General features: G+C 47.4%; 1 protein-coding gene across 2 annotated transcripts in view; it reads left to right on the forward strand.

Annotated features, from left to right (window-relative positions):
• LOC137522589 (cytochrome P450 2D6-like) overlaps positions 1-13,324 on the forward strand; it is a 131,787-nt gene that overhangs the window by 22,763 nt on the left and 95,700 nt on the right. For both annotated transcript variants that reach the window (XM_068242667.1, XM_068242668.1), the window contains 2 exons: positions 3,963-4,115; positions 4,227-4,387. In XM_068242667.1, the coding sequence (XP_068098768.1) occupies positions 3,963-4,115; positions 4,227-4,387 (314 nt within the window). The remainder of the gene's footprint in view (positions 1-3,962; positions 4,116-4,226; positions 4,388-13,324) is intronic.

Below are 13,324 nucleotides of genomic sequence, written 5' to 3' on the forward strand. Positions count from 1 at the left end.
ACACGCAGCAGAAGCAGGTGATAGAACACCCATGGGGGCAAGGCTTAGTCCAGGGGTGGGACCTGGTTCAGGGGTGGGGTTTAGTCCAGGGGCATGGTGCCCACAAGGACCACTGGCACTCCAGGCAATGTATGATTTAGAGCCATGTATATAAAATGGATGTTAGTGAAAAAGGCAGTAGGTCACTCGGGAAGTGGAGGGAATGTATGGGGCCTACTTTTGTATGAGGTCAAAAACATAGCTGGGATAGGAGCTATAAAATTATTAAAGGTAAATCTTACATTTTGAAGGTGAATTGGTATAGAGATTTTCAGAGAAAAGATTAGCCCTGGGTTTGCAAAAAGAAGAGTAAAGGCATTATTTTTTCTCTTACATTTGTAGTAGAATCCAAAACCAACTTGAATACACCTTGGATGGCATCTTTGCACACAAACAGGGGCGTAACAATAGCCCCTGCAAGGGATGCATCTGCAGGGGGGCCCTTAGGAGGAAAAGCCTGAGGAGGGCCCCTGGCTCTGGGGCCCTCCAGGGCTATGTTTAGGTGCAGGAGGTGACAGCACAGCAGTGGCTTATGTAGAGGGGTGCAGGCGCCATGCCTGCACCCGTGTTGTGCAGCTGTAGCCACCTGGCGTGTGTCCCTATAACGGAAACACACACTGTGTAACCCCTCTGTCTGTTATTGCGTACTGTGTGACGTCTCTGTCTGTTATTGCTGTCTGTGTGACCCCCCCCTCCCTGTCTGTTATTGCTGTCTGTGTAACCCCCCTGTATGTTATTGCTGTCTGTGTGATCCCCCGTCTGTTATTGCAGTCTGTGTGACCCCCCCTGTCTGTTATTGCTGCATGTGTGACCCCCCCCCCCCTGTCTGTTATTGCTGTCTGATGACCCCCCTGTCTGTTATTGCTGACTGCGTGACCACCCTGTCTGTTACTTCTGTCTGTGTGACCCCCCTCTGTCTTTAATTGCTGTCTGTGTAACCCCCCTGTCTGTTATTGCTGCCTGTCTGACTCCCTGTCTGTTATTGCTGTCTGCATGACCCCCCCCCCCCCTTCCCCCCCGTTCGGTATTGCGGTCTGTGTAACCTCCCCTGTCTATTATTGCTTTCTGTGTGACCTCTCTGTCTGTTATTGCTGTCTGTATGACCCCCCTGTCTGTTATTGCTGTTTGTGTAACCCCCTGTCTGTTATTGCTGTCTGTGTAACTCCCCTGTCTGTTATTGCTGTCTGTGTGACCCCCCTGTATGTTATTGCTGTCTGTGTGAGTCCCCTGTCTGTTATCGCAGTCTGTGTGACCCCCCCCTGTCTGTTATTGCTGCGTGTGACCCCCCCCATCTGTTATTGCTGTCTGCGTGATCCCCCTGTCTGTTATTGCTGTCTGCGTGATCCCCCTGTCTGTTTTTGCTGTCTGTGAGACCCCCCTGTCTGTTTTTGCTGTCTGTGTGACCCCCCTGTCTGTTATTGCTGTCTGTGTGACCCCCCTGTCTGTTATTGCTGTCTGTGTAACTCCCCTGTCTGTTATTGCTGTCTGTGTGACCCCCCCCCCCCCCGTCTGTTATTGCTGTCTGTGTGACATCCCTGTCTGTTATTGCAGTCTGTGTGACCCCCCTGTCTGTTATTGCTGTCTGTGTGACCCCCTGTCTGTTATTGCTGTCTGTGTGACCCCCTGTCTGTTATTGTAGTCTGTGTGACCCCCCCTGTCTGTTATTGCTGTCTGTGTGACCCCCCCTGTCTGTTATTGCAATCTGTGTGACCCCCCCGTCTGTTATTGCTGTCTTTTGGCTGCACTCTGACTCCCACAGGGGGATTTCACCCTCTGTAAAGTGTTGTAGAAGACTAAGTGCTACATAAATACATTTGCAGAGTACATAGTCATGTCACTGACTGTCCTTGGAGGAGCTCCCAATCTAATCCTACCATAATCATAATCTACCATATTATTAATATGATGTATTTTTTTATGCAGAACTGACAGAGTACAGAGAGGGAATAAGAAGACTGACAAAAACACAGACCACTATAACAAATGTGCATGAGAAAGGGTGCAGTTTTTACAGGGGAGCCTCTGACCGGGGTGGGGGGGCAATTTTAGTGTTTGCCATTGACGCTATATTACCCAGATACGCCCCTGCAACGCAGGAAGGTGGAGCAGCAGGCACAAACAGCAGCAGGGAGGGGGTCCGATTCCCTCCTCCCTCACCTTGGGCTCCCATCAGCACTTTCCCTTCCAGCAACGACACCTGGGGGGGCCCCATCCAAAATTTTGCAGGAGGGCCCCGTGATTTCTAGTTACGCCCATTAGCGTCGTGACGGGGGCGCGGGGGGTGCGACCCGCACCAGGTGGGGTGACCCCAGCCGCCCTAGAGGGGGTGCGCTGTAATGGAGGGGAGAGCCGCAGCCGCGGGGAGGGCAGCCCGACCTCTCCCAGGGCTGCCCTCCGTGCTCCCCCCTCCCGACTGCAGAGATCAATGTGCAGGGAAGCCTGTACTAAACTACTCACCTACCTGGTTCCAATCGCCGTTCACTAGCCGCCAGTCTCCTCTCTGCATAGACGCTGATATACATGCTGCTTCCCGGCTAAGCAGGAAGCAACGTGTGTATCAGCGTATGCAGAGAGGAGACTGGCGGCTAGTGAGCCTAATACTGGGGGGCAGCTACCTATCTAACCTATACTGGGGGTACCTACCTAATCTAACCTATACTGGGGGGCACCTACCTAATCTAACCTATACTGGGGGGCACCTACCTAATCTAACCTATACTGGGGGGCAGCTACCTATTAACCTATACTGTGGGGCAGCTACCTATCTAACCTATACTGGGGGGCAGCTACCTATCTAACCTATACTGGGGGTACCTACCTAATCTAACCTATAATGGGGGCACCTACCTAATCTAACCTATACTGGGCAGCAGCTACCTATCTAACCTATACTGAGGGGCAGCTACCTATTTAACCTATACTGGGGGGCACCAACCTAATCTAGCTGGGGTGCAGCTACCTAATCTAACCTATACTGGAAGGCAGCTACCTATCTATCTAACCTATACTGGGGGGCAGCTACCTATGTAACCTATACTGGGGGGGGGGGGGCAGCTACCTATCTAACCTATAATGGGGGGCACCTACCTAATCTAACCTATACTGGAAGGCAGCTACCTATCTATCTAACCTATACTGGGGGGCAGCTACCTATGTAACCTATACTGGGGGGGGGGCAGCTACCTATCTAACCTATAATGGGGGGCACCTACCTAATCTAACCTATACTAGGGGGCACCTACCTAATCTAACCTATACTGGGGGGCACCTACCTATCTAACCTATACTGGGGGGCAGCTACCTATCTAACCTACACTGGAGGCACCTACCAATCTAACCTATACTGGGGGCAGCTACCTGTGTGATCTATACTGGGGCACCTACCTATCTAACCTCTATTGGGGTCACCTACCTACCTACCTAGCTAGCCGATACTGGGGGCAACTATACTGGCTAACTATATTGGAGGCACCTACCTAACTAACCTATACTGGGGGCAACTATTCTGGCTACCTATATTAGCCCACTGCATTACTGTTACAGTTACATTACAGTTACCCCCACCCATGTGATGTCATGTCCACACCCATTTTTTGCCACTGCGCGCTTCACTTTTTTTTGGGGGGGGTGTCGGTAAATTATCCGCACCGGGTGTCAAACACCTTAGCTACGCCACTGGTTACGCCCCTGCACACAAACATACTGTATAACTGATGATGGAAGATGGGAATTCAGTGAGTTATATACTGTACATATATGTTTGTCATGGCTGCAAAAAAAGGTGAATTTTGAACTTTGTGGTAGATGTAAAAAAATCATCAAATTAATATGGAAAGTTAATGTTATAACATTATGTTACAGAATGGAGTTTGCAGCATTGATTGTTCAAATGTCTGTCTGACAATAACAAATATGGGCTTTAGGATTGATAATTGCAAAATTTGGGAATTCCTGGAAAGAGCAAAGAAGATTCACCCTGACAACACTGAGAAACTTTGGAATGGGGAAGAAGTCCCTGGAGGAGAGAGTGCTTGAGGAAGCCCGATGTCTGAGTGCCGAATTTAAAACTCACAAAAGTAAGTCAGATGTAAACCAATAACAAATACTCTGTTTTAGCGATTAATAGCTGAGGGTTTTTTGTGTTTGATGAAAACTGAATATGTTTTATGGTTTTCTTTCTTTGCCAGGTGAGCCATTTGACCCTCATTACATTATCAATAATGCAGTTGCCAATGTGATTTGTTCTATAGCATTTGGTGATCGGTTTGAGTATAATGATGCAAAGTTTCAACGACTCCTGTATTTGTTTGACGCATCCCTGAAAGCCGAATCTGGATTCCTGGCCCAGGTATCATATAGCTTTTCTTTTTTTTTCTTTGCACTACTATCCTCATAATTTATAGAAAAGTATTCTCATTGCCAACATTTCTATGAAATAATTTTTTTTTCTCCCAAAAAATCTTATTTAAATTTTTCAAAGAAAAAGTATAGCATCTAAAAACTGAAAAAGATTCTTGGAACACAAATAGGAACAGGGTATATGTTTTCCCTGCTAGGGGATCAAAGGTAACCTTACAGGTAAATTACAGTTAAGCTGCGGCAGCACTAAGGTAATATATGCTAGGTCGGCATTGTTGTTGATTCTATAGTAGCACTATCGCCTTAAGTACCCTTCTGAGTAAAAGGTTTGCAGTACATATACCAGAACTATAATTGTAATTCGCGCATTAAAGGGAGGGTTCACGGAGAAAAAAAAATACTAATCCACTTACCTGAGGCTTCCTCCAGCCTGTGGCAGGCAGGACGTGCCCTCGATGCCGCTCCGGATGCTCCCGGTCTTCTCCGGTGGCTCACCGACCTGGCCAGGCCGGCTTCCAGGTCGTGCTCTTGTGCGCTCCAACGTGCGTCTCACGCCGTCGCACTGACGTCATCGGACGTCCTCCAGGCTGTACTGCGCAAGCGCAGTAGTTCTGTGCCTGCACGGTACAGTCAGTAGGACGTCCGATGATGTCAGCGCGACCGCGTGAGACGCACGTTGGAGAGCAAGGAGAAGCCCGACCAGGAAGCTGGCCTGGCCAGGTCGGGTGAGCCACCGGATAAGACCGGGAGCCTCTGGAGCGGCGTCGAGGGCACGTCCTGCCTGCCACAGGCTTGAGGAAGCCCCAGGTAAATGGATTAGTATTTTTTTTTTCCGTGGATCTTCCCTTTTACAAACATAACAGTACAGCTGATATACATGTCTGCTGAATACCAAAAAGTGGTCAGATATACCCTGAGCAAATGGTGACCTTCTAGTCACTGTTCCATGAGGAGGGCAAGTGAAAAAAAAGAAGAGAGAATGGAACTAAGCCATGCATGGGGAGAAGAAGAACAGAGAACAAGAGGTAAAAGAAGTAAAAAGAAAAGTCCTGCCCAAGGTGCCCAGAACAGTAAGAGTTCGGTGTGAATATTTAGTATAGTAAGGAAGCCATACCTTTTTAAATTTCGTGCTAGTGTCATTCAAGATGGCTTCTATTCTGTCAACGCAGAGAACATGACTAAGTCTGTGTTTAAACTGATCAAAAGAAAGAATAGTAAACTTCCAGTATGCTGCTAATATACACTTTTCTGCAAGGGAGATATGCGTCATTGATTTATATTGAGGTTGGGAGATTTAGAAGGGTTTTACCGCAAGCTTCTCTAGGTTCTTCTGGAATTCTTTGATTTGTAGTGGAGGGAACTACAAGAAAACTCTTATCCAAAATGTAAGTGCCTTGGGGTATGCCCACCAAATGTACCAGAATGATTCCTTTTGACCAAAAGAAAAGCTTTTTAGATCTACAATCAAATTTAACCTCTACTTCTCCACTGACACCTTTCCCTCTGTATTCAAACAGGCCACTGTTCTTCCCCTGCTATAGAAACCTTTACTTGACCCCACACTGCCATCCAACTACCGCCCAATCTCTCTCCTCCCCTTTGCCTTGAAAATTCTTGAATGCCTAGCCCTCCAACTCCATTCTCGATCCTCTGCAATCCAGATTGCAGAAAACAGCCCTCATCAAAGTGGTTAATGACCTTGACCTTGCTAAAGCCAAAGGTAAATACTCCATACTGATCCTCCTTGACCTCTCCTCAGCATTTGACACTGTCGATCACTCCCTCCTCATCCACTCCCTGCAGTCTAGGGGCTTGATTCACAAAGCGGTGCTAACCTAGTTAGCACGCCTAAAGACTTTTGGGCGTGATAAGCATTGCACTAAGTAGGTTAGCACCGCTTTGAGGGAAAAACATACTCCGGTGCACACGAAACGTCGCATAGGGTTTAATGGTGTTGCGTGCATAAAACTTTACGCGCAAAACTTTGTGCGCAAGTTTATTTTATCACGCCTAAACTGAGTTTAGGCGTGATAATGGGCTTTTCACCAGCGTGCTAACAGTTAGCACGGCTTTGTGAATCAAGCCCTTTGGGCATTCATAACCTAGCCTTAGCCTGGATCTCCTCCAACCTCTCCAACTACTCCTTCAAAACGACCTTCAATGGCTCCTCATCCACTTCCACACCCCTCTTGGTTGAGGTTCCCCAAGTCTTCGTCCTGGGACCTTTAATGTTCTCACTCTATACCACTTGGATGGAGAAAATTATCTCCCATGGGCTTCAACTACCACCTGTATGCTGACGACACCCAGATATACCTCCACACCCCGGATCTCTCCTTCTCCACCATGGACAAGATCTCCACCTGCCTTGCATCCATTTCTTCCTAGATGGCCACCAGGTCCCTGAAGCGTAATTTGGATAAGACCGAGCTTCTGATATGGGAAAGCTACATGTTTTGCTAAGTCATACACAGAGACATTGGCCAAAGGAGCAGCACTTGTCAAAGATCCCGTTCTTCTGTGGAAAGTGGAAAGAGCTTATTCCACCTGTTCTGCTAGGGTGGCTTCTTATTTGACTTTTTTACCATTCTTCCCTGATCAGATCTTTAATTTCTTTAAAAAGGGGGAAGACAGGACCCAACTTCTGGAGATGTGGATAGTATTTCCCAACTTTTTTTGCTTGAGCAGACTCCTCCCATTCATTCACATCTTTGGACATGATAACAGGAGGAACTGAGGCAAATTCCAAGTCCTGTATTGAGCCACTAGAAATTGTAATTTGAGCTAACTACTGATCACTCTCCTTTTCCAGCTCCAATCTGGTAGCTTACTTGATTAATTAAGAAAAAAACTCTGAAGACTCCTGCTCTTTTTTCTTGGTAGCATGTCTCAATCTTTGCAAAGCTTTTTTTCTGGGAGTTCTAGAACCAGCATAGTCTTGAAGAAAAGCTGTGGCCTCTATCCTCCTTTCTTGAGTGGCAATGACTCATGCTTCTTTCAGAATCGGTACAATATTCTGAGGGAGTTCTATGAGAAACCTTCTAGATGAATGTGAGCGATGAGACCTTTCTCTTCTAGACTCTTCCACCTTTGCTCTGTGATGAGAATCTTTCTGGGTTTTGATCTAGAAAAACCTTGATTCGGATCCCGAGTCTGGTGAACTCATAGGATGTTAAGATCTTCAAGCTCTAGTAGGATTGAGAAAAGTATGGTAAGTGAAATACTCTAGATGCTGCAGGAATGATGGCTGTTTCAATAAAATCCCTATCGGGGCAACCTAAAAGAACCAAGTATCTACTACCAGACGCATACCACTTAGGAAAAAAGCATCTTACCCTATGAAAATACAGTACAGTCAGTGCTGTCTCTCAATGTGCCCAGCCACCATTAGAGGCCTCTGATGAAGGAGAAGGTACTCCGATACTAGTCAAACTATGGTGGCGGATGAGCGGTGGTAGTGGATGAGCACATTGAGAGACGGCACTTTATCTTCAAGTGGTATTGCTTTTTTCTGAGATCAATTGAGCAGTACACGTCTGGTAGTAGATGCAGTAGTTGTTTCTTCTGGATTGTCCCATTTGGGTTGTCCCGATACGGAGTTAATTGCAACACCCATCATGCCTTCAGCATCTAGAGTCTTTGAATAGTTAGTCATCTGTGGTCTTCATTGTAGCAGCACACTGTTATCTGCATTGTATGAAGCACTACATGAATTGTGATCATTGAATAGATTTTTATAGATGAATTTTATTTATGCATTAATATACTGAATTCATTTTGCATGCATCTTGCTTTCATTAGTAATTCTTTGTACTCTGAACTTTCATATCATCCCCCCTAGGGTGTCTGCATATTCACTGTATGTCTACTTGGAGATATCAATTTCAGATTTGCACAGCACTAGCACTTTTCTATAAATGATTTCCTTGATAACTTTATTTTTTGTATATTATAAATTGTTGGATGCCTACTCTTCTATATATTTTGTATATAATGGATATTATGTATTTGAATCATAGATTTCTAGTACTGCCACTTTGCTGCAGTGTCAACAATGAACTGTATTTGTGTGGCAGATCATACATCATACAGCCACAAATTCATTTATACATCCTGTATTACGCACACACAAATATTTTGCCTGGCCATCCCATATTGTGCAATTTTGTATCATACACTAGTTATTACACTGCTATTTGAAATTTGCCTTGTCTTTTAATGAGATTGCAAATGCAGTTAACAAACCAGCCCAACTGTTCCGCACAGTGGAAAAACTCTGCAAACTGGCATGCCAAAAATATAATATCCAGTCTTCAAAGGACCTCTGTGACTAAGTTGCCCATTTCTTCTTAGACAAAGTCTCTGCTATACGGTCCGCCATCCAACTTACTGCATCTTAGTCTTATATAGCACCAAAGACCATTGGCATAACACCTTCATCAAACTTCAAGGAAATTGATGAAGAAGTCACATCAAGCATCCTCCTTTACCTCCGCCAAACTACCTGTGACCTGGATCCTGGCCCAACAAAGTTCATGTTGAACTGCCCCGACTGTTTATGCCAGTATTCCTCAAAATTGTAAACTGTTCCTTACAGTCAGGGATATTTCCTGCTTTACTGAAAGAAGCAATCATTAGGCCTCTCCTCAAAAAACCTTTCTTGGACCCAGATGCAATGACCAGCTAGAGACTTGTTCAGCTAGAGACCTTCCCTTAAGCCAAAATCTTAAGCTAAACAAAACAACATTTATGACCCATTACAGTCTGGCTTCAGGAAACATCACAGCAATGAAACTGCCCTCATCCAAATCTGCAACCACCTGCTCATAGCAAGAGACAGAGGAGAGTGCTCCATCCTGATTCTGCTAGACCTTAGATACAGATGACTATGACATCTTGATAAGCAGGCTACAGGAATACTGCGGCATTGATGGCAAAGTTCTCCAGTGGTTCCAATCCTTCTTGATTGGCAGAACCTAAAAAGTGTCTATGGGGCCCTACATGTCCACTTCTGTACCACTTAAGTATGGGGTGCCCCAGGGCTCAATCCTTTCTCCCCTGCTTTTCACTATTTACATATTACCGCTTGGAAAACGAATTCAAAAACAGGGCCTGAAATACCACTACTATGCTGACGACACCCAACTATATCTTTCCTTCAAGCCTGGTGAGACAGACCCAACTCCAACTATAAATGCCTGCTTAGCCAAACTACAGCAATGGATGTATGACAAATGGCTGAGACTAAATGCAGATAATCACAACAGAGAAAGAACATGTGTGCATCAACCAAGTGAAGCCAGATTTGTCAGGTTCACTTGGTTGATGCACACATGCTTTTTCTCTGAATATAGTTAGCATTGCATTTCTTTCTTCTGAGGGCAGGTAGTGAGTGGCTTGTTTTAGGAGGTGAGAGCCCTGGAGCAGGCTATTTGCGCCTGTCCGCCCCTTATGTGTCGCGCCCAGGTTATGCGCATATAGCAGAACGCAATGGACGTTGAGGTAAGTGCCTGTTTTTAATCCTGGGAGGTGTGTGCGGGCGGCTCTTCCCGGCGCTGGCCACGCTGGGGAGATCGCCTGCACCCCCTGGCCTCCACCTCCGGGGTGCCGCTGTGTGGGTTCCAGGCGGTGAGAGTGCCTGGGACCCCCGCGGCCCCCCGGTTGTATGGGGGCAATGGGAAGCCTCCTCGTGGCGCCCCTGGATAGTGCTATATAGCATGAACTAATTCCCGCAGGGCGATTGTTTTGCGGTTTTTGGTTTTGACCCTGCATATTTAGGCATGCGAAAGCAAATGCTTATTTGCATGAGCAATGTCTCGTGATTAGCCAATAGGCCAAATTTGCAAAGCCAGATTTGTCAGGTTCACTTGGTTGATGCACACATGCTTTTTCTCTGAATATAGTTAGCATTGCATTTCTTTCTTCTGAGGGCAGGTAGTGAGTGGCTTGTTTTAGGAGGTGAGAGCCCTGGAGCAGGCTATTTGCGCCTGTCCGCCCCTTATGTGTCGCGCCCAGGTTATGCGCATATAGCAGAACGCAATGGACGTTGAGGTAAGTGCCTGTTTTTAATCCTGGGAGGTGTGTGCGGGCGGCTCTTCCCGGCGCTGGCCACGCTGGGGAGATCGCCTGCACCCCCTGGCCTCCACCTCCGGGGTGCCGCTGTGTGGGTTCCAGGCGGTGAGAGTGCCTGGGACCCCCGCGGCCCCCCGGTTGTATGGGGGCAATGGGAAGCCTCCTCGTGGCGCCCCTGGATAGTGCTATATAGCATGAACTAATTCCCGCAGGGCGATTGTTTTGCGGTTTTTGGTTTTGACCCTGCATATTTAGGCATGCGAAAGCAAATGCTTATTTGCATGAGCAATGTCTCGTGATTAGCCAATAGGCCAAATTTGCAAAGCCAGATTTGTCAGGTTCACTTGGTTGATGCACACATGCTTTTTCTCTGAATATAGTTAGCATTGCATTTCTTTCTTCTGAGGGCAGGTAGTGAGTGGCTTGTTTTAGGAGGTGAGAGCCCTGGAGCAGGCTATTTGCGCCTGTCCGCCCCTTATGTGTCGCGCCCAGGTTATGCGCATATAGCAGAACGCAATGGACGTTGAGGTAAGTGCCTGTTTTTAATCCTGGGAGGTGTGTGCGGGCGGCTCTTCCCGGCGCTGGCCACGCTGGGGAGATCGCCTGCACCCCCTGGCCTCCACCTCCGGGGTGCCGCTGTGTGGGTTCCAGGCGGTGAGAGTGCCTGGGACCCCCGCGGCCCCCCGGTTGTATGGGGGCAATGGGAAGCCTCCTCGTGGCGCCCCTGGATAGTGCTATATAGCATGAACTAATTCCCGCAGGGCGATTGTTTTGCGGTTTTTGGTTTTGACCCTGCATATTTAGGCATGCGAAAGCAAATGCTTATTTGCATGAGCAATGTCTCGTGATTAGCCAATAGGCCAAATTTGCAAAGCCAGATTTGTCAGGTTCACTTGGTTGATGCACACATGCTTTTTCTCTGAATATAGTTAATTTACTAAATGCAGATAAAACTGAAGTCCTTCTGGTCAGAGGGCAGGGCATGACAGCAAAACAACTTCACTTGCAGTCTTCACCTTTGGGAATAGGAGGCATAGATCTACACAGCTTTGAGTCTGAGCATGTGCGTAGCCTGGGAGTTCTAATTGATGGGGATTTAAACTTCAGAACTCACATCTCTGCTGTGGTGAGATCATCCTACTTTCACTTGAAGAACTTCACAAAAATCAAGCACCTCATCCCCCCAGAAGATCTGCCAACTAATGATTGAACTAAGGTTCATGTCTTCATTACATCCCGACTGGGCTACTGTAATGCTCTCTACAACGGCCTTCCAAAAAAGGACTTGTACTGTCTACAGCTGATATGGAATACTGCTGCCAGACTGTTAACCAACCAACCCCATCACTGCCACATAACACCAGTCCTGACCTCCGATTTTCGATTCCCAAACTTCCGCAAAAAGTTCGGTTCGCGCGAACTTCTGCGAACAGCAATAGACTTCAATAGGGAGGCAAACTTGGAAAACTAGAAAAATTTATGCTGGCCACAAAAGTGATGAAAAAGATGTTTCAAGGGGTCTAACACCTGGAGGGGGGCATGGCGGAGTGGGAGAGACGCCAAAAGTCCCAGGAAAAAATCTGGATTTGACGCAAAGCAACGTTTTAAGGGTCGAAATCACATTGAATGCTAAATTGCAGGCCTAAAGTGCTTTAAAACATCTTGCATGTGTATACATGGATCAGGGAGTGTAATTAGAGTACTGCTTCACACTGACACACCAAACTCACTGTGTAACGCACCGCAAACAGCTGTTTGCGTAGTGATGGCCATGCTGAACTGGTGCGCACCGTGGCGAGAGTGCAGGCCGTGGCGGTTTTCAAGCCCATATGGTCGCCGGGCTGTGGTCAGGTACTAAAGGTCAGGAACTGAACACTTTTGTGACTTAGGTGACTTCTCTTCTCAGTGACAATGCCTCCAGCTGCGCTGAAGGTCCTTTCTGACAGGACGCTTGAGGCAGGGCAAGACAGAAGTTGGATGGCAAATTGGGACAGCTCTGGCCACAGGTCAAGCCTGCGCACCCAGTAGTCCAAGGGTTCATCGCTGCTCACAGTGTCTACATCCACACTTAAGGCCGTAGTCGGCTACCTGCCGGTCGAGGCATTGGTGGAGGGTGGATCCAGAAGCGATAAGGCGAGGCGTTGGACTAAAGAATGTCCGCATAAACGACATCACCATGAGATCGCTGGAGCGTCCTGTCCTTGCCTGCGTGGACATGGGAGGAGGATTACAGGCAGTGGTACCTTTATTGCGTTGTGCTGTGACATCACCCTTAAACGCATTGTAAAGCATACTTGCCAGCTTGTTCTGCATGTGCTGCATCCTTTCTGCCTTCTGGTGAGTTGGTAACATGTCCGCCACTTTGTGCCTATACCGTGGGTCTAGTAGCATGGCCACTCAGTACAGCTCATTCCCCTTGAGTTTTTTATACGGGGGTCCCTCAACAGGCTGGACAGCATGAAAGACGCCATCTGCACAAATTTGGATCCAGACGTACCCCCATCTCCTCTTGCTCTTCCACAGTGACGTCAGGTAAGTCCTCCTCCTCCCCCCAGCCACGAACAATACCATGGTAACGTCAAGCAACACAAGCCCCCTGCGATGCCTGCTGCGGTTATTCTTCTGCCGCCTCCTCCTCCTCCAAAGAAACACCTTCCTCATCATCCGAGTCTGACTTCTCTTCCCCACACGACTCTTCCTCTTCCTCCCCCCTCTGTGCTGCCGCAGGTGTTGAGGAAACATCTGATTCTGTTGCTCCCACAACTGTTCCTGCCGTAACTGTTCCTCTTCACGCTCCTCCACAGCTTGATCCACCACTCTACGCATGGCACACTCCTGGAAGTAAGCGTACGGG

Source organism: Hyperolius riggenbachi, chromosome 6 (assembly GCF_040937935.1).
Source record: "Hyperolius riggenbachi isolate aHypRig1 chromosome 6, aHypRig1.pri, whole genome shotgun sequence".
Classification (NCBI taxonomy): Eukaryota; Metazoa; Chordata; class Amphibia; order Anura; family Hyperoliidae; genus Hyperolius; species Hyperolius riggenbachi.